General features: G+C 42.3%; 1 protein-coding gene and 1 long non-coding RNA gene across 10 annotated transcripts in view; one reads left to right on the top strand and one right to left on the bottom strand.

Moving 5' to 3' along the window:
* Window positions 1-1,120: 1,120 nt before the first annotated feature.
* On the bottom strand, window positions 1,121-3,136 carry LOC117523681. The gene is made up of 3 exons (XR_004564582.1): window positions 3,021-3,136; window positions 2,961-2,967; window positions 1,121-1,134 (listed from the first exon to the last, which is right to left on the bottom strand). It is a non-coding gene; the product is annotated as an uncharacterized LOC117523681 (long non-coding RNA).
* LOC117523680 (LIM domain-binding protein 1-A-like) overlaps window positions 1,296-27,310 on the top strand; it is a 41,175-nt gene continuing 15,160 nt past the window's right edge. For 4 of the 9 annotated variants that reach the window (XM_034185265.1, XM_034185264.1, XM_034185259.1 and 1 more), the window contains exons 1-2: window positions 2,772-2,815; window positions 3,299-3,393. In XM_034185265.1, coding sequence (XP_034041156.1) covers window positions 2,787-2,815; window positions 3,299-3,393 — 124 coding nt within the window. In that variant the 5' untranslated portion in view covers window positions 2,772-2,786. Of the gene's footprint in view, window positions 1,334-2,289; window positions 2,325-2,579; window positions 2,639-2,771; window positions 2,816-3,292; window positions 3,394-25,671; window positions 25,929-27,310 lie in introns of those variants that run through there. The other 5 variants (XM_034185263.1, XM_034185261.1, XM_034185260.1 and 2 more) reach the window with 5 other exon arrangements.

Here is a 27,310-nt window from a genome sequence, read left to right as displayed (position 1 = left end):
CGGTGTCCTCTGGATGCAAATATCTGCACAAATGTCTTGAATCAGTTGACAGAAAAGACAGAATCTTACTGTGCAGGTGAAAGAAGCATACGTTCTATAACATTCAAATCAAAGGGCAGGGTCAAAAGTCACTCAGATGTTTCACTTTATTTTAGATTTTTCATTCAATTTGTAAAGCACATTTTGCATCCCCAAAGTTGTCATAAAGCCATTGTGTTAGCAATGTTGCACATTAGTCTTGCCCTTTTGGGAGAAGACCCAAACCTGTTATGTCTGCACCTCGCCTTTTGGCCAGGTGCACACTGGGAAAGGTTTCATCCTACCATGAAACTCCGCAGAATAAGTGCTGCTTATCCAGATGTGGGTTGTGGTTGTAGCTCATCCCACATTTCCCTATCCTTGGCCAGGCCCTCTAAGGCCTCTTGGGGAATCCCTAGATGTTCCTGAGCCAGCAGGGAGATATAATCTCTTCAACATGTCCAGGGTCAGTTGGACGCATCTGGAAGACTTCAGTAGGGAGATGAACAGGTGGCGTCCTCACCAGATGCCCGAACCACCTCAGCTGGCTCCTTTCTATATGCAAAGCAGCAGCTGTTCTACTTGGAGTTCCTCCCAGGTATTCTAACTTCTCATCCTGTCTGTGAGTGTAAGATTAGGCACCCCACAGATGAACGTCATGTCCGTTGCTTGTATCTTTTGGTCACTACCCAAAGCGCATGACCATAGGAGTGTAAATCGACTGGGAAACAGAGAACCTCACCTTGCCCATATCCTGTACATTCCCTGCTATTCTTTCCTAAACCTTTGTGTCCTCTGGCGTACAGCTACAACTGTTCATCCTCTCATTATCTGTGGCGTCCTCATGAATTCACTGTTTCCCCGCAGCAGATGTTGCGTGTGGTACATCTGCCGAGGCCGAAAGACTCGTCGACGGGAATATGTGTGAGACAAACACCGCTGTGCCATAACACACTGCTTAGCTGCTACCTACCGCTGTTCCACCGTTGCCATGGATACAGTGCCCTCTCCCCCCTCTGTGCTCTCGCGGTGGGTATGGAAGGATGGGGCTGAAGAGAAGTGGTTCTGCGTCATATTCATACCAGTGCAGCTGAGGACTGCCCCTCTTTCTCTCTCCTCCTCCTCTGTCCTTTCTTCTTTCTTCCCCTCTTCCTTCTCATCATCCAATTTGCACACTAGTACCCCCCACCCCGCCGCTCCCGCCTACATCCATCAGCACACTCTTCCCCGCTCTCTCAGCCTGGTCTCTTCTGTGCATCTGACCTGACTTTGCGAGCAAGCGTGTGTGGGCAGAAGAGACGAGAGGAAGACAAAGGTAAGCGTTGAGATGGAGCATGTTGAGCTTTTGCGTGTGCGTGCAAGAGAGAAAGGATGGCAGGGAGGGGAGGGGAGGGGAGGGGGAGCACAGACAAAAGAGGTGAGTGTGATGCTGACAACTCACCTGAGACAACTGTGTGCCACTATATAGGAGACATTTGTGCAGGGGCAACGATCTTCAGTCAGTCAGTGTGCATGTGTACGTGCACTCTTGCTGTCAGACAGTGTTGTGGAAGTGCCTCTGCTGGTTCCCACGGTGGAACACAGGCGCAACTTCATTCTTCCACACACAGCTTTGTGAGTGATGTGCGGATGTGTTGACAGAGCGGGAATCACTATGTGAAGGAGACGAGAGAGAGAGAGTTAGACACAGCACGCCCAACTGTATTCCGCTTCAAAAAAAACACTGCTGCTGGAAACAAGATGCCATTTTCCAAATCCCATCCACGCACCCCACCTCTGTTCCTCTCTGTCTGTTATCTCTGTTTTCCTCTCTCACAGTGCAGCGCGCCTCCTTCTCTTTTATATCTGCCTTTGTTCAGCATTTACCATTTTACAGCAGCAGCATCTGTGGCTGTCATACGCACGGATCACCAACTATGAGGTGCACAAAGGATAAAATGGTGACATAATGTGCAGAGAAAGATGAGACAAGTCATGTCTGTCTGAGTGAGAACAGAATACATCACGCGTGTCAGTGTGGACAGTTTTTGTTGTGATTTTGTTTGTGAGCGACAGGCAGCAGAGATTTGACCTTTGTGCTTCAACTCACTCATTTGGTGTAGCAGAAGCAAGTACATACTGCACCGCGCATCATCCTTTTGAAGCCTACAGCTATTTGATGCGGCATTATGTTGTGTATTTCCTTTTCCCCCCCACATATTCTACAACAATAACTCAGGCTGTTATCCACCTGACAGGATCAAGTACACAAAACAACAAAAACCGCTCGGCCTCCTGGGAGTCGGTATGTGCGGCGGTGTTAGTGAAGTGGGAGATTATGAGATTATTGCTTTGAAGACTTTTGCCTGCAAAAGTTACAGGATTGAAGGGAAACCAGAGAGAGAGGAGGAGGAGGAAATGAAACGAAATCACATCATGTAACATTGAGCTGCAGAAAGGTCAGCGTAATATGAAGTGAAATTGAAAGAGTGAAAAGAGGAGGCAGAGGAGAGAGACACAGGCTGCTCGGGTAAACAGTCCGCAGTCACTGTTTACACGCAGCTCCTCTCCGCATTTATGCGCGTGTGCAAATTTACACGCGCTTTCCTCCCATGGGGCCTCCTGCGTCCCAGCGCTCCAGGTGGGCTTTTGCATTTTTAATCGATACTCTCTGTAGTGATTAACGCCAGACTTCTTCTCTGCAGTGGGAGGAAGGAGCGAGGGGAAAGGGGACGGAAAGAGAGATGGAAATCTGTCATGCAGAGGCAGGGTGTGCTTGTTTGGCAGTAATGACCCTCCGCCTCTGGGCTCCTACTGAGTATGTTTATCTCCCACAGCAGCGCGGACAAAAATAGACGATGCATCACTGCCACACACATGCATACCTTGTGCATTTTCTCTTTCTCCTCTCCTTTGCTATAATTGCCTCCCTCCTGCCTTCTCCCTTTCACACACACACGCACACACACACTCACACAGGCTCCCTTGCTCCCTTCTGCATTACTTACTCCTGTCTCACACACCGTCAGGGCTCTTTCTATTTCTATTTCAATCCTCGCTCATTTTCCCTCCCACTTGTGTTGCAATATGCCTATTAATGATGCAGCCTGAGCAACACTGCCAACTTCCTGCCTCTGACACACACAGAGAGAGAGAGAGAGAGAGAGAGAGAGAGAGAGAGAGAGAGAGAGAGAGAGAGAGAGAGAGAGAGAGAGAGAGTTGGTGTGCTGTACATGCCTCTTTTTGTACCACTCCCTCTTATCTCTCCACCCCTCTTGTCTGTGTTGTTTTGCTCACTTAGCCCATGCGAGCAGCGCGTGGACGAAGAGCAGCTGTTTTGTTCAGAGCAGAGACCAACATGTGAGAAGATGTCTGTTGGAGGTTGTGCTTGCCCCGGTGAGTGCCTATCTCTCTATGTCTCCCTCTGTCTCTCTTGCTCTGTTTTTGCTGCCCCTTCCCACACCCCCTCTGTGCTCAGTGGTGCTGTCAAAAAAGATGACTTATGTAAAAGCGTTGCTGCTTTAGGGCCAGTGTCAAGCTGCCGTGCATGCATGCACGTCTGTCTCTCCCTGTGTGCGACTGAAACCGTGTTGTACTCTCTCGGCACACGTGGCCGAGTCGAGTTGCTCGATGGGCTCTTTTGTCGTGCTACAGTTTGCCGTGTCGGAGATTAATGACTGTGTTTTGTCACATACAGGGACAACTGCAGTTTCACTCAGGGTTTATCTGGTAGTCACGCGTGCGGGGGTATTGTTTTTGTTTTTGGCTTTGCGTGTCAACAAAATAACTCCAAACAGTTTGGATCCGATTTTGGACAGTACTTGAAATGACTGAAGGTTAACCAAGACCTGAGTGATTAGATTTTGAAAACTAATTGCTTAAAAGTCAAGGCCACAAGCCAAGGTTAATTTTTGGCCTAATGCTGATATACAGCAGATATGGGATATTTACACAGGATAGTCTGATGAATTGGTTAAACATACACAGTATATGTCAACTTTCCATTGCTAACATGACCTGTGAACCTTTGAACCCTGCGTGATATCGCGGGATTTGATTACTTATGGGGACCACGGCTGAAGTTGTGCAATATATAACAGCAGAACTTCACACGGACAAATGGTGTACTGTTTTGTTTTCAGCTGCAATCACCAAAGTATTTGCGAAAAGTGTTTTTTTTTTTCGTTTCCAGTGGGGAAGAGTAGATGAAGCGAGTCGGTAAGTGTTAGCCTACACAGCTAACCAGAGTAGCTACTTTCTCTTGCCTGCACAACTTGCCTCGATATGTTTGAGCTCGGGTCATAACAAACTGCAACACATGTCCACTTCCCACCACATTGTCACTTTTTCTTTCCATTTTCACTTTGTTTGCGACGTGTAGTATTTGCCCAAAAAACTCAGAGAAAATGCTGTTTCCTTCCCCGAAAATAGAGAAATTACATCATATGCATCATATTTTACCCCTTTAGTGCCCACTCTCAAACGAGACTGCGGTGCCCAATTCAGAATCAAGATGGATTTAATGTTGTCAAGGGTTGTCTGTTAAGCCCCTTCACACCGGGCCTGCATAGAGTTGCACTGGGCTGTGTATCTATTACACAGGAATGGCTGTGTATGTTGCGTGCAGGGGGGGAGCTTTGGCCCGCCCCTTCTTCTTCTGTGGTTTTGAAACTTCACTGCCACCAAAATTCAGCAGAATCCAGCGGGATGAATAAACCTCTTTCGTACTGATAGAAAACTAAAAGAATTTTTCACCAGACTGGTGTAGGGTAGTGTACAATTACGGAGGCTTGTAGCACAGTGTTACATAGACTTTCATACAGTAGCAAAGTGTTGCATAGACGTGTGTATAGCGCTGGATGCAGGGCTCTATGATGAATGTCCATGAAAAAAACTAAACGTTTAATTTTTTGCATCCATTTTGCAGACCCTTGTGTGCCTCAGCATATGCCACATATGGCTGCATGAGCTCAGTGTAGTAAGTACGCAGCAATACGTAACTCTGCATTGGCCCGGTGTGAAAGGGGCTTAAATCAGTGACACAGTGGTTCTGTTTTGGACAGAATTAATCAAACATCAACTTCACACAGAACCACCATTTATGGTATCAAAGAAAACACTTGAATCACTGTAAGGTGCAGGTGTAGCACTCTGTAAGTGTAAGAGTGCCCATTTTTCAGTATTTGTCTTGACTGTTTGTGCCCTTATGAGTAGTATAGCACCTCAGTCAACCTTAAACCAACAGAGATCGAATTGCTCTTGCATACAAGTCATCCGTGGCTTCCAGTGGCCTCCGGGACAAATCTGTTAGCAACAAGCAATTTGATACATCTGTCTGCCTGTTATTTTATTTTGCATGTATAAGACAGCCTAAAATAGGAGGTTCACTGATACTCACCTGTATCTATTAAACCCCAAAATTCAGAACCAAATATGTAGACATTTTTACAGAGTAATGGAAATTTTATAGACTCACTCACTCACTGACATCCCTGAGGTCGCAGACTCACTGACCAACACCCTTAATTCTGCATATGTGCTGCTAATAGCAAAAAGATTTAAACAAAAATTTAATCTTTAAAAATAATAAATAGTGTGATATCATGTTGTGCAGTTGGGTACATACATACAGTACAACATTAGATAGTTTCAGAACTTTTATTTTGACTGAAATGTAGACTTTCAGCTTTAATTGAGGTGTTTAACATATTTAACTATAACAAACTGATTGAACACAATATGATGCCTTTAAAATGATATGACATCTGTTGAAAACAGGTTATGATGAGATATTATAGCTGAAACATATAAATACCTTTTAAATAAAGAAAGCATGTGTTTGATGTAGTAGGAGCAGAAATGTTGTCATTTGGGATTTACTGACAGGTTTACAACTGAAACTCCACTGTTTTTACCAATATCGATGTCAGCTGATGACCGTTAAAGGGTGATTCTTTAACTACGGGCACTATTGGCCTTGTAAATGTAATTTCCACCACACCATTGCCTTACAATATAAAGCGCCTTGGGGCAACTGTTTGTTGTGATTTGGCGCTATATACATGGGCTCTGATGTCACTGTTTATCTCCATAGAAACTACCCAAACAATCTTTCATACAAACTGTTAGGGACATTACAGTGTTGTGGTGGAAATTACGGCAATAGTGTGGGACACTACATTTTGTTTACAAAAAAATCACAACAGTTGTATGACATTGAATACCCCAATTACGTTTGATTATTTACTGATATTTTATTCAGAGATATTTTAAAACATTAGAAAAAATGTTTCTTTACCATTCATTTTATCATTGAAGATCAAAAGTCTGGGTGTGGGACAAGCACAAAACGGCATATTGGCATAGAATGATGCTGAAAAAAGGTGAAAAGTCATCATAGACTACTAGAACAAATTTCTTAACACACTTTCATTGTAAGATAACTATAAAGTGTGAAATTTCCCCTTTTTTCTGTTTTTCATACAATATGATCAAAGGACATAAGTGCCCGTAGTCTAAGAATCACCCTAAGATGCGTACAAAATATGGATCATATTGGAGAAGATACCCAAGAGAAAGGAGAAAATAAATTCACATATACGACATCTCCCAATTACAGCAACACAGATGCTGCTGAATTCCTGGTGAAACATTTTAAAATGACTGGTTTTAGATGTGTCAGTGAATCCACCTGCAATGTAAATGAATGCATGAAATAGAAAGTTCATACTCTGTTAATTAAGTCAGTATTAATCAATCTATGACATGCTGAAAAAAATCATTAATGTGCACACAAATAAAACCTCGTCCAGCTCATGCTAATGCCTAAAGAGCCATCGTATGCCGCAGTGATGCTTTTCAGATTTTTCCTGAGTCTGAACTAGGGTTGGCACAATACCACTTTTTATGTCTGATACATAACCGATACTGGAACCTTCAGTATCTGCTGATACGATACCAATCCGATTCAGTTTTGCCTGTCTTAAACTACTAACATGTTAATAAATACACTTCTCTGGATGTACATTGCTGACAAAACAGGAACTCAAAGTGTGGAACAAATATTCTATTCCCCTCAAGGAAAACATCCATATCTAATACTGGACTGATACTGATCTGAATATTTAGCAAATGCTCCCTTACTCTGAGGTGCTTTCTTTAGTAATATTTGCAAAATGGCTTAGTCTTGTTAAAGGTTCTTAGGAAGACTTAGTGAGTTCTAATGTCTGACATTGTAGCTGTTGTTAGATATTATCTGGATTGAACATTGGGTAATTTTTTTTTCTTTTTTCTATTTTTTAATTTTACTGTTATGTGAAGACTGCTACACTATTGTGTTGGTCTTGAAACTGAGTGTAAAGATGTCATGCTTTCTACAAATACGGTACAACACAGATTATTTCCACTCAAGTGTCCTCATTCTCCCGTGTTGTTATATCAGAGAGCACAAAGAAAACATCTCTCCACAAATGTTTCGCTCCCTTTTTTCCTAAATCAAGCAGCTCTTCTAATCTGCCCCCTTCCACAGTGTTTGATTGTTTTTTTTTTTTGTAACCATTTTGACATTGGAACAATTTTCTTCAGTCGTACCCTTACGCGTAGCCAAGGATGGGCCTGGATGGGCCTGGGCCCGCCCACTTGTCAGCCAGGCCCACCCCATCCAATGAGAAGGCTGAGTCGACATTCGACAGTCACCTGTCGTTGCCTCATTGTATTCCTATGATATGGTATTGCATTAGCACTGAACGACAATTAATAAATTTTGTCAAAAAAATCTGGTTCATCTTCTGTGATTTTTATTAATTCATTTTTCAGAGTACAGTGGTCCCTCGCGATAACGCAGTTCACGTTTCGCGGGCCTCGCAGTTTCGCTGATTTTTAGTGCAATTTTGCATGCTTTTTTTTAAACGGCGCATTGTGTCTGCGTCCTTATCAGACGGGCCGTTCGCTGGCACTGGTCGGCATCACCGCAATTGCTCTCACTGCCTCCGATGCGCTTTCTGCAGGCTCAGTAAATGCAGCTGCAGGCCACCTCCTCCTGTCTGCTGTGCAGAATTGCGCCAAATCTGGCAACAGGTCCAGAGACTACGCTCGCTGTTTTGATCTGGATGTTGAGCGCAGACGCAGAGCTCCGTGGCCACCGAGAGAGGACTTGGATTCTTCGCGGGTCCCGCATCCGTACCTCCAGAGGCAGTGAGCGAAGGGAGAGCACGCGCATTGTGTTCTGCGTGTGTCTGTTTATAATCTTCTCGCACAGAAGAAAAAAGAGAGTGTTTACACAGGAGAGAAAAGTGAGAAAATGTTAATGCCTGTTTGAGAAAAGTGTGTAGTGAGGGGTTTTACAGCCTTAAACATCTATAAATTGTAAAAAAATAGCGCTGACTACTTCGCGGATTTTGTTTATCGCAGGTTATTTTTGAATGTAACTCCCACGATAACGAGGGACCACATTTTCCCTCAAATAAATATGTCTTCTGGCGGCCTCCATCACAATGCCAATAACAACATGCACCGTCGAACGGCTGTTTTCTACTGTTAATCGGATAAAAACATCCACCAGAACATCCATGTTGACTCACAGACTGAATGCACTCTCCCTTGAAAGAAAACTGAGTGAATCGTTGGACTGTGATGACGTGATAAGAGAGTTCAACAAAAAACCCCGTCGTCTCCTGCTGTAGCATTAAAAGGATTCATCAAATGTAAGTGTGAGACCATTAATTACTTTTTCTTCTAAATAGGCCTAATTGTTAATATTATATTGCAACTGCCATGAATCATGTTGGTGTCTGTTCTGATGGTTTTTAATTTGGCCGCCGAGCCAACCTGTTTTCATGTTGCGGATATATTTTGAATTTTTTTTAAAAGGACTTTACATGACTAAGTGTTGCGTTGTTGCTTGCATTATCCATGGGGTGCCTTGTGTCTGACACTTTATGTCTGTATAACTGTGCACACAGCATCTGTGCAGTTGGCTGAGATGTGTTCATCATTAAACTTGGAATTCATTTTTGAAGCAATGCCTTATTTAAATACCTATTGACATTTTGGGTTTAGGCCGAGCCAAGTAGGCTACCAGACTTGCACTGAATGTGTGTGTGTGTGGCGCTGCACTGCAGCTTGCATTATCCATGAAGAGTACTTGTGTCTGACGTGTCGCGTCTGTGTGCTCACTTTGCCAGTGCTGTAGGCTAAGTGATAACGTTGCTTGCGATGTCCAAACAAGGCACACTTTTTCAAACGGTGTATTATAATACCTACACCTTACCTACAACCCCAAAGGTTGGGCCCGTCTGATTTTTTCTGGGCCCACCCATTTTATGATTTCTGCCTACGCCCCTGGTCGTACCCCACTGAGAGTGTGCAGGCTACAGAGACAGTTACACAAGGGAACGAGTAACAGATACAACAGATAGAAATTGAATCGCGGCATCTGCTCCGGGGGATTTAGAGAGGGTAGATTGAATTAGGATGTCAGTATCATTTTAATGGGGTTGCTCTGATTCATCGGCAGCAGGCTATCAGATGCAATAATATTATAGGCCTCCGCTTGATGTTCTCTCCTCGGATCGGCCCTCTGCTTCCACACCGTTCACCTCGATCGTATTTTCCAGTCTTCCTGCTGCCTTCGCTCTCTCTGTTGACAGACTTTACTGCAGAGCAGAAACTTTTAATGGCATCCACATGTTTTTGACGGAACACACAGAAAACGAAGTCCACCAGCAGATCTGCCACATGCACGCCGCGCATCCACGTTCGCACGTCATGTGCGGACGTTTGCGCCTTCACGAGTAGGTTCTCAGCAAGTTGAGGCTCGTGGATCTCAGATAATCACAGGAGAACGGCATTCGATGCTTGCCGTGCAGTTTCTCAATCTGTGTGTGTGTGTGTGTGTGTGTGTGTGTGTGCGCGCGCACACATGCTTTAAATCATTGCATTTGAAGGCTGGTTTGTTTGCATTCTTGTTCGATGGTGGATGGAGGATCCTCCCCGTCCTTTGTGCAAAAATCTGCAAACAAATTACCCCTCTTATCCTGACATCACTTTTTCTTTCTCTCTTGTGCTGCACATCTTTTCTGTTTGTTTCTTTTTTTGTTGCCAGTAGTGACGAATCAAAACGTGAGCGCGTAATAGTGTAGATGTGCCCGTCTGTATGTGTCTCTTCTTGTTCGTAGTCGACCCTGTGACCTGCTGTTGTGACTTTGCCTCGAATCGTCCTTTTTAAGGCTTTGTTCGCAGTGTGAAGGAGCTCTGTCCTAACACAGTGGAGCCAATCACTTCCTTTGTTCAGACTAAATGGTAAAAATAGATTGCTTGCGAGCAGAAGATGCCCCCTCCTTTCCCAATTTTCACATGCACCCACTCAAGCATGCGCTCCCCACTGCTTACCACTCTCTGTGTCTCACCCATCTCACTCCAACCTTCCCTTTTCTGCTTGCTCTCTCTCCCTTTCTGTCACTCTCTCATCTCCCTTTCACTGTGTGCTGCAGTACCAGCAGTGCTACCTCATGCAGAAAGTCACATGGCTCCTGATTGGGGGGGAAAATTGACTAAAAGCAGAGCCAAGATGGCAGCCAAACAGCTCAAGCTTTTTTGATTACCATTACACAACAGCATGGCTGCTTCAGCTTTATCTCTGTGTGCCAGATCCCCTATCTCTCCCTCTCTGACTCTCTCTTTTCATTTTTTTTTCCATTTTTGCTTGTCTTTTCTCCTCTTCCTCTCATTACCCCGGTGAGACTCTCAGATCTGGTGAGATCAAAATGGCTGCATGTGTGTGTGCAAAAGAGCAGAAAGAAGGAAGGAATGCGTGGGAGACATAGATGCTGTAGAGTCAGGGAAACGGGGGGTGCGGAGCGGAGACAAGCTGTTGCAATGATGTCACATCTGCCGCAAGCCAACAGGATGGCAGAGGAAAGATGACAAGTGCCACACAGCAAAGAAGAGGGGAAGGACATGTGGAAAGTTAGCAAAATTATAATTTTTTTGAATCAAAGCGTTAAGAGCGCGAGATGCGCAGCAGCCTTTAGCATCAAAGCAGGTTAAGAGGTGAAGGCAGCAGTGATCAAAGTGAATTGTTGTGCTGAATACAGAAGATGTGAGGAAGACACGGTTAGCTCTGTGCCAGCCCATGCATGTGTGAGTGCACGTGTTTAAGATTAAAGCTTCAGAACTGTGATCAAAAGGAGTAAAAGCATTTATCTGGAATATCATCTTTTCAAATGATATGGACGCTTTGACTTATGTACACTGACTGTAAACAGCCCTCCATGGAGCTTATAAAGTCTATGCTACATGTCCCCATTAAGTTTCAGCAGCAAAATCAAACAAATCAGTGAAATCAGGCAAATTATTCACGCAGTGCACAACCTGCTTTGTTGCAGCTATTTTGGAGTTTGGAGTTTTTCTACTCTTTATTTTGTTGTCAAAGCAAGGCCGCAATTTAGAAATCGAAATTGGGGGGGACAAAGTGCGAGGCCCGCAGAGCCGAAGCCCATAGGCCGGGGGTCTAACTGAAACTGTGGATTTAAGTACTTTATTCTGAGAATAGCCAGCATTGATTTTATTAACATCCTGGTGTAAATAAGGTATCACCACATGTGTAGAACTCAAAAAGAATGATAGGTTGAGTTTTCATTTAAAAAAACCACTGCAATGTGATAAAATGTATTCATAAATATGAACAGGCTCTTAATAATTATTAACTATCGCATACTGTATTTTTTTCTCAAGATTTGTTTTTGCATAAGTTTGAAAAATCAACAGATCATAAGTTTAGGATAAATTACTTATCATGAATTTAATTTTTGAAGTGGCACTAATGACAACACTCACACTGAACATAATTTCACTTGCATAGACTGATTTTGGAGATCAAGCAATAATTGCAGATGGGCTTTCTGAGGTTCTAGATAGCTTTTCTAATTTCCTTTTCTAACTTTAAGAATTTAGTAAATTAGCATATGGTCCATTGATACTTATGTGTAGACACTAGTCCCTAGAGGCAACTATTTTTGGTTTCAAATCTGGGCAAATGCAGTCCCAGAAAATTCCGAATGTGACAAACAAGAAACAGGTGTTGTAAACAAGTCAGTGCTGCTAAAAATACAAACTTGCAGAAACAAAGATACTATTCTGACATGATTTGCACATAAGACTGGCATAGCATGTTTCAAGTACACACATATATGTCAGAAGGTGGGGGGGACATACCATATTCTGTCCTCCTGGTTGAAAAGGTGGGGGGACATGTCCCCCTATCCCCCACCAAATTGCGCCCATGTGTCAAAGTATTCCCAACACACAAAACCATTTCCCTTTTGCGTGATATCACCACAAACTAAAAGGCAGATATTCAACTAACATTTTTTACATTCTGTTAAATCAATCTCTTAACATTGGAAAATCAGTGAGAAGTGAGATGTAGTTTCATTGGGATCAAAGGTCAAAACAGGAATTTATGGTAATTTTCAGAAAAACTTCTCAGTTCGATCAAACAGAAACTTGAGTAACTTGAGTAACATCCCTGACTAACTTAAACTAAAGATAGTACCTCAAGCTTCACTGCTTACTGAGAGATGAGGAGTGGATGAATTTTGTTGTTTTCAGCTGTTGGAATGATAATATCACAGTTGACAAATTGTTCCGTTACAGACTATTGAAACTTTCTATTGAGCAAAAAATTTGATAATAAAATTATGTCCATATCAGTGGTTCCAAATATGTTATAATGTCCACGGATGCAGGCAAGGACAGAAAGGCTAATAATAATAATATAGGACTTTCTAAACAAACCTACAAAATACAATTGCAATAAAAGACTCCCATATGTAAAACACAGCACTACATGTATGTTTTTTTTAATATTGGTACGTTGGTTTTGCAAAATGCTGACACTGTGTGAGATTTGTTAGATTGTAGGAATGTCAATGTCAAAATGTTAAAATATCAAAAGTATAATACTTTTGTTTTTTGTGCCCATTTTTCATGCGTTAATGTAAAAGATCTAACGTGTTATATGCTTAAAAAAAAGCCTTATTTCTTTCACATTTCTTTCACACATTTGTTACACTTTGTTCACAAATTTGCACTTCACATTTGGCAACATAATTCATCCACTTGCTGCTGTGGCATATCATCATGCCAATGAAACAGTATGATTATTGCACAGTTGTAACTTGGACTGGCCACAATAAAAAGACACTAGTAAATATGTGTTTTTGTCGTAACACAATGCCACAAATGTCACATGTGTACAGGGAGTGTGCAGCCAGCATACTGTCTGCAGGAATGGCCCCCCACGTTTGACTTCACTTAAGATTTTTTTTCAAGATCAACTGACCTTTTAATGTGCAATAATCATGCTGTTTAATCAGCATCCTCATACATGACACACCAGCCAGGTGGATGGATTATTTTGGCAAATATAACACCAAGTTTTTCACAAATTTGTAAACAAAATTTGGAGGAAATAGACTTTTACGTTACTTCGATTCCTAAAAAAATGGGTTTTGCATTTATATTTTAGTTGCATATAGAATTTAACATATTTAGAACACAGTTATCTTTGGAATTTTCACTTCCTTGAAGATACACTGTAGAATGTTTTAAGAATAAGGCCATACAGTTCAACCATTTAGATAGCTGTGTGCTATCAGTGACCTTGTTCATTGCTTCCTCATGCACATTTTCATGTATCTTCATGTGTTATCCTTCAACTCATCTTTCACACACTCCTTGCTGAACTTCCTTCTGCGTCGCCACATTAGCATTTTTTGCGTGCCTGTCTGTCCGTTGGGTTTTCTGCCTTGTTGTTATCACAAACAGTCAGGTGTCACAGCAGTTTTCCTGACAGGTTCGTTTCCATGACAGTGTGTAGAAAAGTAGTAACAAGGAACTGAACATGATGTTTGCCACCTCTATCTGCAGAGCCGACCCACTGTTATCCTCTGTGTCAGAACATCACAACTCGAACACAGACTGAGTGGATCTCAAGGTTTTAGAAAGCGTAAAGGTTAACCGCAGTGTACTGAATTATAGGCAGAGCAGGGTGTTGATTAACTAATGCGTCAGGGGTACAGTCCACGCTTACTGCAGCACGTGTTTTTCAGAAAGAAACTGAACCCCAAATTACTCCTTGCATCAGTATGACTGAATGTCAAGTGTTTTTTGTAATTTGCTTTGGATAAAAGCGCAAAAAAGATGCATAAAAGTAAATATGCACCCTTTTTTACAGCATACATCCGGCACTGAAAGAGTGGGTAAAGTTGTGATGTGCTCTAAGAAATAAAACATAACTTGCTATATCTTTTTAATCTCAGTTATGTTACACAGTGTTTCTGGTTTTACAGTGACTGAATTTGGACAGTTGAATAACATTCACTTTTGGTTAAATCTTTAACATATCCTGTGGAGAAATGCAAATTATTTTACACTCACACCATATTAAATTCCAGTGGCAGCGCCAAGTGGGGGCTGGGGGGGGCTTAAGCCCACCCAATAATGAGCCAAGCCCCCCCCAGCCCCCCCAATAATTCTGCCAATAATGTGAATAGTGACTGACATATTTGTGGATCTCAACTGCAGTTTTTGCGCTGAGAATGTCTCAATATTGCGTAACTGAGCAAAGTGATGAATGTGTGTGTTCGGTGATCCACCAATGCTGAATCACCCTTCACAAACAGAATTTTCAGTTTTGCAAATAAACATTTATTTGTAAAAACCCACACACAAGTTATAAATCAGAAATTTGTGTTCGTGGATCACAAAGCACACGTACAAATCAAAGGATATTTGTAAATCACCCTCTGTGCATTTGCAAGTATTAATGAGACAAATTTAACTCCATACTCCAAAAATTTAGGTTTCCTAAATATTTATTACGGCCACTCTTCAAACTTCAGTTGTCTTTATTTATACCTATGTGCAAGTTTACTGGCCTTGCAATCATTCTAAGTGATGTGTGTGTGCATTGATACCACATTTTAGAGGAGCACGGGTGACTAAAACATATACCTTGGTATTTATAAAGCAATTTACTATATATTGTTCATTTCAATGACTTTGTGGAGCCCCTCCAACTTTTACCCCAGCCCCCCCAACAAAACTTTCCTGGCACCGCCACTGTTAAATTCACTTGTTTGTACAAGGATCACTGTGGAATAAGCAAAAAGATGTGACCTATTCTATTCTTATGTGAGGCATTTTTTTTTTTTGCAGTTTGCCAGCAGAGGGAGATGCTGTTTTATCATGCACTTTGTCAGTCATCAGCAACAGACAAGCAGAAAAGTTTTATAAAAAAAAAAAAAAAAAAAAAATCCAGTCTGTTTGTTTCAGAATTTGTACCTTGTCATGAAGATAACTGCACCACATTTACTTGTCAAAATGAAAGATATTTTTTAAGTTGCAACAATATGTACAAAGGTTGAATCACAATCAACTTGCCAACAGTACAAATAATTTGAAATAAATTCAGAAAACAAAAAATGAGCAGATGCTTTTGACTGAGGAAACTCATTAGACAATACAGTGAAGGCAAATGTTCTCAAGATGAAATTCCAAGCCTAACAATTCATGTAGATTATGAAACGTCTATTATTCTAGAGTTTGTTTTTGCATGAATTGCGCCATATTTCACCCTGAGCTATTCCTGTGGCATTCTGCTCGCTGCTGAACGCTCTAAAAGCACAAGCTGTGACTGACGTGTCTGTACGCCTGACATGGGATTTATGGAGAAAGAGTGACAGAAGAAAGCGTGTGGGTCAGCCTTTCTGTGAAACGAATTGCTTCACTTCTCTCTTCAGGGCTCCCGTCTTTTATAAGTGCCTGAATGGCAGTTCAAGTGAAAGGCAAAACGAAATTGAGCTTTAAATGAACTTTGAAACCACAAAAAAAGGCTTTCCAGTCTTTAAATATATTGCTTGTGGGCCTAAACCTTAGAGAGGTTATTGATTTTAAAGTGAGGCTGCAGATTACATATTCTCTGTATGTGAAAGACTCAGAATTGCGGTTGAAACAATTTGAATAAATTATTTTCCAGCCTACTTGCCTGACTTGTCAATGCCACAGATCTGCTGAGCCGTGCAAACAGGCTGTAGCCTGTGAACTTAATAAAGGAAAGTGTAAATCAATGCTAATGTTGTTGTTGTGGTTGCCAAAGAGGAATACAGCTTCAAGTACTTCCAATAGCACCAGCAAATTAATACTTTTATTATTCCTTATGATGGCTAGTTATGATGACATGGGCATGTTTTTAAATGCATCAATGTCAACGGTTGCATTTCCACAAAATATTATATGATCTCTATCTCTCTCTCTCTCCACATATGTCATTCAATTCATGTTTGGGATTCCTGGTTTTGGTGCACTGAAACTCAAATCTGCCCATCACTGGCTATACAGCAACTTCATGAGATGGGATAAGACTCTGTGTTAAACTCATGGGCCCTATCTTAAACAAAATGGGAGATAGTGCAGCACAAGTATCATTGCTAGTTTCTTTCCAATGCAGTTCTTATTTTTACCCATGGTGTTGAATGGTGCATCCAAGATTTTCCCAGTCTCATCCACCAGGAATGCCCCCTGAGGACAGAATTCCAAGACAAAAACTTGTTCAAACCCTACATACCCCGAGTTCACAAACCAAGATGGCTGCTCTGAGCATCAGCAGGAGTGAACATTGTAGTTTTTATTGTTTTATTGACTTTTTGTGCTCAATTTTAGGAATTGTGCACACAGTACTGTCCTACTACTATCTGTTTGTTCCATCTGTCCTCTTCCATGAAGTCTCTTTGGTCAGCTGCATTGACTACGTTTACATGCAGCCAATAACCCTTTCATAACTGGGATATTAGCAATAACCCGGTTACGCACGGCCATGTAAACACCCGCAAAAACCCGAATATGCTCATATTCCAGTTTTTAAAAACCCGAATATGACCCCTGGGTTATTCCGTTTCTAATCCGAATATCAGGTCATATAAACACGCATCGGGATATCCCCATAGAAAGGAACATTATTTTGTGTTCTGTGCATGTCCTATCCACAAGGAATCTTGGTCTTTTGAGTACGGCAACTACTTGTATGCGGCGAGCGCAACTCACCGGACACCACAGAAGCAGAGGTAAACAAGTATGGCGAAATCCAGACGTGGCAGCACAGCACCACACTTTTGGAGCGAGGAGGAAACAGAATACTTCGTTAGTATCATGAAAGACAGGAATATAATGTATTTTATTGACAATAGAAAGAGGAAGAAGAAACAGAAATGCATATTTGCGTCATGACGTTCTCCGTGCGTCTGGAGGTTGTCCATGCATCACTGTTTACATGGGGATATTCCAAATGATACCAATGACCATGTATACAGGAGTAACTCTGTCTGCTTAAGCATGTAAACGGGTTATTCCTAATGATTCAGAAACTGGAATATTGACCTTAACCCAAATATTAACGGCATGTAAACGTAGTCAGTGTTTTCTTTACCCCAAAATCTCAGCAATGTGGTGTGGAACATGTTTGTTCTGATGTCTTTTTACTTATATCTAATGCCTGCAACATATAGAGAATGAAATAGTAATAATAATAATCCGACCTATAATTTGTGTTGTTTATAAAAACGTTTGTTGCTGTCCGGAGTTTTTCCTACCAACAGCTCAACTGGAACGGGTCCGATCACTGCCAAACTCTACCAAGAAATGAATTATTATCATGGCCTTCAGGATTGGGTATCTTCAAGATTAAATTCTGTGCCACTGTTAAGTGTGAGCTGATTTCTTTGTGTTACATATATCCAATGCTTCAGCTTTGCCTCCGTGATTGTTTTGGTCTTGCTAACATCTCACAAAACTTCAGTATGGTTGCTGTTTTCAACGTGGTCGATTACATCTATCATGAATAGCTGCTTTAAGGCACTCGTCTTGGTCACACTGTCAGCCACAGTCTGAAAATAAAAATGACACCTATCAATTAATAACAAAATTAAATTAGTTCTTCTTTGTGTTTATCAGCAGCTTGCAAACCAACTTTAGTGGAGCATAATGTCCCCTACTGTATTGGAGTGTGTGGAATAATTTCAGATTACATATTCTCTGTAACAATAAAGTGAATAATCAAAATTAATTCATATTCTATACCTGCTTATTCCAGTCAAGGGTCACAGGGGGTTGGAGCCTCTTCCAGCAGTCATAGAGTAAAAGGCAGGATACACATCCACATCTACAGTCAATTTAAAATTCCCAGTTCAACTAACCTGCATGTTTTTGGAAGTGGGAGGAAACTGGAGCACCTGGAGGAAACCCACGCAAACACGAGGAGAATATGCAAACTCCACACAGAAAGGTCCCAGGTGGGAAGAGATCCAAGATCCACTGTTGCTTCACAGCAAGTGAGGCAACAGTGCTAACGAAAAGTAATCAGAATGTAAAATAAATATCCAAACACTATTAGGAAACAGCACATTTGATCCTTTTAGCACAATTATACAGGATTTGTTAAAAGACTGAACAAGAGCAGACTGTGAGTGCTATAGTTTATTTATAGCCCAAAACCCCAGCTGATTCCAACAGCGCTTACATTTTTCTAAAAACAAAAAATACGGACAGCTTTGCAACTATTCTTTGCCCGAGTTAAAACAGTTACCTTAGTAATAATAATGATAATAATAATAATTTATATTGCACCTTTCAAAATACCCAAGGACACTTTACACATTGAGGGATATGGAGTTTAAGACCACAGGCTTTAGTGAACAAGTAAGATTTCCGTCAGTTCTTAAAAATTCCCTGAAAAGGAACATTTTTGATATTTGGCCTTTATTTACTTTTTAAAAATAGTCAATCATATGCATTCACTTATGCTTAGATGTATTCTAAATAAAGTCTAATAAATAAGTGGAAAAAAATCTGCATAAAAAAGTACATTTTTAACATTATATTATTAGTGAAGTCATATCTCACAGTAAAAACCACTTTAAACCTTAACTTGGAGCTGATGTCCAACCAGTGTGATTAATGAGAATAAATCACCTGGGGGCAGAAATGTCAGTTAACATGGGAGAAATTGGACTTTCATTTGTAATCAGCTGAAGATGAAAAGTTACGTTCTCTTGTCCTTGATCCATCACTGAGGGCTGACATCCAACTTTATCATAAAAGACCATTTTCATCACAGTTCTGAGAGTAGAATAATAATTTATACCATTGCATATATAACAGGGTGAAATAAGACTTTATTAAAGTTTTTAGCACAACATTGTAACCTCACCAACAAAGTATCTGAAGAATGCTGTGCTTATAGTTACATCATCGCCGTCCCAGCTCACTTTTACACTGTGCAAGTCACATTCTGTATATGATCTCACATCCATCAAACTACCAATTCAACTCCATTTCACCAAACATGAATTCCACTTCATTCACAATTATGTTAATGTGCAATAATATTGCACATTAACATAATTGCAGTAAACTTATTACATTTCTGTGATTTGGCTTTGCAGACATTAATGTGAAGTTTGCTCTACCACTTCAAGTACCACCTCAAGCACACGTGCCACAACTTGACAACCATTGTTGCATGCTAGCTTTTCTGTAAAAGAGAGCCAAACTCCATAACTCAGTCATCTTCAACCGCTTACTCCAATTAAGGGTCGCGGGGGGCTGGAGCCTATCCCAGCAGTCATAGAGCGCAAGGCGGAGTACACCCAGGACAGAACGCCAGTCGGTCACAGGGCCACAAACAGACAAACAAACACATTCACACCCACTCGCACACCTATGGACAATGTAAAGATTCCAATCCACCTAACCCGCATGTCTTTGGATGTGGGAGGAAACCCACGCAAACGCAGGGAGAACAAACTCCACACAGAAATGCTACAGATGGGAATTGAACCCATGACCTTCTCGCTGTGAGGCAACAGTGCTAACCACTAAGCCACGGTGCTGCCCAAACTCAATAACAAATACCTGAAATTCCCCAAAACAATAAACCAAAAAGTAGAGCCCGACCGATATAAGCCCTTTTCGAAGTACTCACTATCAGCAGAAATTTTGCCGATAGAACGCCGATAATTTCTCATAAACAGAACAGTTACTGAAATAATGTTTGTGTCGGCAATGTAAAATGTCCTTGCACCGTTTGACCAGTAGATGGAGCTCTGACTCCATTCAACTGAGAGCTGCTTACACCCCTGCTTAAATGTGTTCATCACCGGCCCCCGTAGTTCGCCGTCACACTGCACTGATCGGCTGACAAAAGCATACAAGTAAGTTTATAAGGATCTATATCCTTATCCTGAACCTATATCTAAGTTGCAGCAACAAGAGGTACAAGATCAGATGTATTTGTACAGAGATGAGTCTACAGTCTGAGAGAGATGAGTCTACAGGTTATTTATTTATTATAATTTTTATTTTCAAATGCAGGTCACAGACTTAAGGTACACAAATAGTTTTTTTTTTATAACAATAACCAAACAACCTCATAACTATGAGTCTACAGGTTGTTAATCCTACCATGTTGCAACTCTCCAAATAAAAACGAAACATATAAGGACAAACTTATTCAAATTTGATGAACTTTAATGCACAAAATCAATGAACAAACCAACCTTGTTTTGCCTATGTAGTATCCCGTAGTCGTGTGGGTGGTGACTTTAATATGCTGTAGTATAAATGTGGAGGTTCCCAAAAAGGTTTAGCATCCTAAGATCAGATGATGCTCAACATTTACATAAATAATTAAATGAGAAAATGAAATTAAACAGTTGTTTACATTCAACATACACTTTATTCACAGTACAGAAAAGATTCAGTGAATAAAAATGGTAAATGGACTGCATTTATATCACTCTTTTCCAACTGAGTCAGAAGCTCCAAGAAGAACAAAACATATGCCTTTAGGGTTTGCAAATGTTTTTGACTGTTAAACTTAATTTACAAAAATGTTAGCCAAACATTGTCGGGCTGGCTTGGCTGCCCAACCAGCCAAGCGGGGATGTTGTCGGGCGGTGGAAGGAGTACTTCGAGGATCTCCTCAATCCCATCGTCACGTCTTCCGAAGAGCTCCTCTGTGGCAAGGCTCCTGGGGTGGATGAAATCCGTCCTGAGTACCTTAAGTCTCTGGATGTTGTGGGGCTGTCTTGGCTGACACGCCTCTGCAACATCGCGTGGCGATCGGGGACAGTGCCTCTGGATTGGCAGACCGGGGTGGTCATCCCTCTTTTTAAGAAGGGGGACCGGAGGGTGTGTTCCAACTGTAGGGGGATCACACTCCTCAGCCTCCCCGGTAAGGTCTATTCCAGAGTACTGGAGAGGAGAATTCGACTGATGGTCGAACCTCGGATTCAGGAGGAGCAGTGTGGTTTTTGTCCTGGTCGCGGCACACTGGACCAGCTCTACACGCTCCATCGGGTGCTCGAGGGTTCATGGGAGTTTGCCCAACCAGTCCACATGTGTTTTGTGGATCTGGAGAAGGCGTTCGACCGTGTCCCTCGGGGCATCCTGTGGGGAGTGCTCCGGGAGTACGGGGTCCGGGGTCCTTTGCTAAGGGCTATCCGGTCCCTGTACGACCGCAGCAGGAGCTTGGTTCGCATTGCCGGTAGTAAGTCAAACCTGTTTCCAGTGCACGTTGGCCTCCCCCAGGGCTGCCCTTTGTCACCGGTTCTGTTCATTATTTTTATGGACAGAATTTCTAGGCGCAGCCAGGGTGTAGAGGGGGTCTGGTTTGGGAACCACAGAATCTCGTCTCTGCTGTTTGCGGACGATGTGGTTCTGTTGGCTTCGTCAAATCAGGACCTTCAGCGTGCACTGGGGCAGTTTGCAGCCGAGTGTGAAGCGTCCGGGATGAAAATCAGCACCTCCAAATCCGAGGCCATGGTTCTTGACCGGAAAAAGGTGCTTTGCCCTCTTCAGGTCGGTGGAGTGTCCTTGCCTCAAGTGGAGGAGTTTAAGTATCTCGGGGTCTTGTTCATGAGTGAGGGACGGCTGGAGCGTGAGATCGATAGACGGATCGGTGCAGCATCTGCAGTGATGCGGTCGTTGTATCGGACCGTCATAGTGAAGAGAGAGCTGAGTAGGGGGCAAAGCTCTCGATTTACTGATCGATCTACGTTCCGATCCTCACCTAGAACGAGATCGCGAGTACAAGCGGCCAAGATGAGTTTCCTCCGCAGGGTGGCTGGGCGCTCCCTTAGAGGTAGGGTGAGGAGCTCGGTCACTCGGGAGGAGCTTGGAGTCGAGCCACTGCTCCTCCACGTCGAAAGGAGTCAGTTGAGGTGGCTCGGGCATCTTTTCCGGATGCCCCCTGGACGCCTCGCTGGAGAGGTGTTCCGGGCACGTCCCACTGGGAGGAGGCCCCGGGGAAGACCCAGGACACGCTGGAGGGACTACATCTCTCAGCTGGCTTGGGAACGCCTTGGGGTTCCCCCGGAGGAGCTGGGGGAGGTGTGTGTGGATCGGGAGGTCTGGGTGGCTTTGCGTGAGCTGCTGCCCCCGTGACCCGACTCCGGATAAAGCGGAAGAAAATGGATGGATGGATGGGTTAGCAGACTTAAAGTTAGTGAAACTAAATTACTGGAAGTGGGCTGTTATTGGTTTTCAAAATTAGCTGAAAAGCTAAAAAAGTTAGCTTTGTTAATTAGCTGTTAGCTGATAGGATGAACTGTGGCCACTAATGGTTGTCAGGGACACCGACCATTTTTCCCCCAAAAAATCATTAAATTAGAGGAATTATTTTCTGACTAAAACTCCAAGTTGAAAAGGATTTTGAATGAATGTAGCTGAAGCAGACTTCTCTCTGTCTCTTATATGTGGGGTTTTGAAGTAGCATGTGTCTTGAAATTAGCATGTTTGTCAGACTCTTTTCTATGCCTCAGTCTGTTGGTACTCTATTTAGAAAAGAGACAGGAAGATAAGTTGAGAAAATTTAAATTGGCTTAAAGGCACTCCTGAAATTACAAAGAAGTTCACTTTATGATACACATAAGCAGGGATGACACACACACACACACACACACACACACACACACACACACACACACACACACACACACACACACACACACACACACACAGTTGTTTTCATTGTGGTCCCTCATATTAAAAAAATGTATACATAATACAAAATTACAATTAAATAAAAAGACAAATATATACGAGGTCTATTAGAAAAGTATCCGACCTTATTATTTTTTTCAAAAACCATATGGATTTGAATCACGTGTGATTACATCAGACATGCTTGAACCCTCGTGGGCATGTGAGAGTTTTTTCACGCCTGTCGGTTACGTTATTTGCCTGTGGGCAGTCTTTGAGTGAGGAGTGGCCCACCCTCTCGTCGATTTTTTTCATTGTTTATGAATGGCTCAGAGACTGCTGCTTTGTTTGATCAAAATTTTTTCAAAACTATAAGGCACAACTGAGTGGACACCATTCGATAAATTCAGCTGGTTTTTGGTAAAAATTTTAACGGCTGATGAGAGATTTTGGTCTGGTAGTGTCGCTTTAAGGACGGCCCACGGCGCCTGACGGCGATCTGCGCGTCGAGGCGGCAGCGTCTCACCGTTTCAAGTTGAAAACTTCCACATTTAAGGCTCTGTTGACCCAGGAAGTCGTGAGAGAACAGAGAACTTTCAGAAGAAGTCGGCATGAGGAGTTTATTCGGACATTCCATTGTTAACGGACATTTTGTAACGAAAGAACGTGCGGGCAGAGTCGCATGTCGGGCCGGACCCGACCGCGGGGGGTCGCAACAGGAAAAACACCTCCTTTGGAAACTTTAACGGGCAAGTTGGAACATGCCCAAGCTGTTAAACAATTTCTCAGTTACTCACATGTTGAAAGCCATCAAAAGCCGCCTGAATTTTACAAATGGTTTTCAACACGGAGGTGTTTTTCCTGTCACGGCACACACAGATTCGCCGAGTTGTCACGGAAACGACTCAGCGAATTTGCGCGCACGTCTTTCATTAAAAAAACGTCCTTAAACAGCGGAATGTCCGCATAAAGTCCTCATGCCGGCCTCTTCTGAATCTTCTCTGTTCTCTCACGACGTCCTGGGTGAATTAAGCCTTAAATTAGGATGTTTTCAGCTCGAAACAGGCCGACGACGGCGCCTGGAAGCGCAGCGCGACGTCCTGCTCCGTGGGAAGTCCTTACACCGACAGAAACACCCCATAATCTCTCATCAGCCGTTAAACTTTTCACCGAAAACCAGCTTAATTTCTCGAATAGTGTCCACTCGGATATTTCTCACAGGTCCAGAAAAAATTTTGATAAAGCAACGCGCGCCGTCTCGAGCAGCGTGTGAAACAAAGGAATTCAGCCGAGAGGGCGGGACCACATCTCACTCAAGGTCTGCCCACAGAGAAATGACGTCACCGACGCGTGAAAAAACTCACGCATGCGCACGAGGGTTCAAGCATGATTGGTGTAATCGCACGTCATTCAAATCCATATAGTTAAAAAAAAGTGTCGGTTTTTTATCTAATAGACCTCGTATATCGAAGCATAGACAACTTATTTAAAACCTGACAATAAAATATGATTTATCAGTAAGAAAAATAAAAGAAACCTGGCAAACCTACCATCACATTAACAAGGATATCACATATATCACCAATAATATATATCTTCACTGTTTGCAGCTTTAAGCTTATCCACAAAAATGAGATGAGATTAGATTAGATTAGTTAGAACTTTATTGATCCCTTGGAAAGGCTCCCTCAGGGAAATTGAGGTTCCAGCAGCATTGTGTAGCAGCACACAGGGTAAGAAGCACACAGAGTATCAAAAGTGAAAGTAAAAATAAACAACAACAACAAAAAAAAGTCTTACTTATTGTTTTTTTAAGTGACGCACAAATTATTCTCTGGCCTGTATATTTAAAAAGGCCGTGGCTATTCGCACGGCGGCCGTGTCCATAACTTTCATTTGGCTATTCACACGGCAAGACTCTGGTAGCAAAACTCTGAACTACTTGTATATTCGCACGGCAAGACTCTGGTAGCAAAACTCTGAACTACTTGTATAAACAAACATACTGCATTGAAGATGTCATAACTCCTTTAATATTTTTCGATTTTGATTTTTTTTATTTTATTCGGCCGTGTCCATAACTCTCATTTCACTATTCATACGGCAAGACTCTGGTGGCTAAAGGCGACCCTATTCGAACGCGGCCGTGTCCATAACTTTCATTTAATGCAGTATGTTTGTTTATATAAGTAGTTCCAAGTTTTGCCACCAGAGTCTTGCCGTGCGAATAGCCTAATGAGAGTTATGGACACGGCGGCCGTGCGAATAGCCACTTCTATTTAAAAAAGCCCCTTTTCCGTACAGGAATTTTAGCCTAGAGTTCTTCACTACTTTCTCATCTATTAATTCTCCAGTTTAATTGCAGATAGAATTCTGCTCCGAAATAAACTGACATTTTAGACATTATTTTCTGATCATGACATTTTACATTTATTTTAGAGGATTTCTTAATTGGGTCCCACATGAGGAGGAAAAAAATCTTTGGGTTGGGGGGGGAGGTGCCCCTCTCGTGGCAATGGCCCCTGTTAGCTCCTCGTCTGCAACCGCCAGTGTGTATGGTCGGGATGGGCGGGGGAGTAGGCGGGGTCTTTATTTGTTCGCGTCTCGGTCGCCAGGAACAAAGGGTCTGGTAGTAGTAGTTAAATAGGTAAGCGCAGTTGTTTAAACAAATGTCGCTTTATACACGCGGTTGGGGGTTGCAAATTAACACGAAACCCCTGAGTAGTTGTCCGTGGGTCACTTTCCGTCGCTTGTCTTCTTCTTTGGAGTAAATTACCAGCGGACGGCGTTGCTGGAGCTTTTGCTGTCCAGCCGCTCCGGCTAGCAGCAGCGAGGCTAGCTGGCTAAAGCACCGAGCGGAACCGCTGAGCTGGTCCGTGGACATTTCTCCGGAGGTATCTTAACCCCACAACCTTATTATTTTCACACAGCAGACAACAAAACTGCTAAAAGAAGTCGTGCCAATGGGTCGGACGTGATAACCTTAATGCACTATTAATTTATCCATTGAGTTAATACATCCGCCGGTACGATACGAACGCGGCCCTGCTGTTCCTGTTGAGACCTGTAATCTCCATAAAAACGATGACACAGTTGTGTTTGCATCTCTACTCATAAGTAATAAGTAGTAATGAACTAGTAATAACTGAGTGGTGCACGTACCCTCTTTGTACATTGCTTGGGACACTGGAAGCAATCCTATTGTTTGCATTTGACACACCAATCTCACTTTTAAAAGTTGGTTTTCCTCAGTGCTTTTAGGTTTAGAACTTGATTTTGCTGAACTGTGGTTGCAAGGGATAATTTGAGGTAGTTATATTCATTTATCACTTTTGATTTGAATGTGCAAGTTTGAGAAATTGTCATTTCATTCAAACTGGGCAGCAGTATTTGCCGCAGAATTGTAGATATTTGTTGTGCCTATGAACAGGTTTTAAATCGGAAGTTATGCTCTGGAGACTATGTATTGCACAATGTGCATCATATTAAAAGGGTTGTTGCTGTAGGCTGACATGCACATAGTTGCAACACGATCTAACCTCTAGTCTAACATATACTGGTTATTCCAATTGAGAATTCCAGTTACCTAACACATTGCAAGGGAATATTGTTCCATCAGGGTCTGGCAGAGCTGCAAATTAGTTGATGTTTCTTGCTAAAACATTCAGTAAAACTGATCCTAACCTTTGGCTTAGATTATGACACTGCCACATGTGAGGTACTAACAGCTATCTGGACAGTCATTGTCATCATGGTCAGTATATTATCTGTGCCAGTATTCCCGTTTGAAATTTATGCTTGCTCATAGTTTTCAAATACAGTCATACTGGTTTGTTGTGGAAAAAGTTTGTTTAGGTGCTTGTACAAGGCTTCTTTTTGCTCTCATGCTTCTCCATGTCTATGATTGTATCTGGCCTATGCAAAGAAGGCATCATAGATACTGAAATGGTGCAGAAGTACTGTTTTTTTTGGGGGGGGGGGGGGCGGGGGTGTAACATTTTGTCACCTCTGTTGCATAATGAGCACAGCTCCTATACTGTGCTTTCTGATGTATACTGTATGTGGTACTGTCCCCAGTGGCAAACAAAAGGCTATCAGACATGCCACTGCCTGTGTACATTAGCCAAGGTGGCACCAGTATACAGCAGCACTGTAGTAAAAACTCCAACAAAGCCCAGTTGGAATATTAAGAAAATAAAAAATACACATACAAAGGTATAATGGCAGGTTTTTCTACATGTATTGTGTCATGGATTTTTGACCATGGCTTGCACTA

Source organism: Thalassophryne amazonica, chromosome 13 (genome assembly GCF_902500255.1).
Source record: "Thalassophryne amazonica chromosome 13, fThaAma1.1, whole genome shotgun sequence".
In the NCBI taxonomy this organism is placed as follows: domain Eukaryota; kingdom Metazoa; phylum Chordata; class Actinopteri; order Batrachoidiformes; family Batrachoididae; genus Thalassophryne; species Thalassophryne amazonica.
This window is presented reverse-complemented; position numbering and strand designations above follow the sequence as displayed.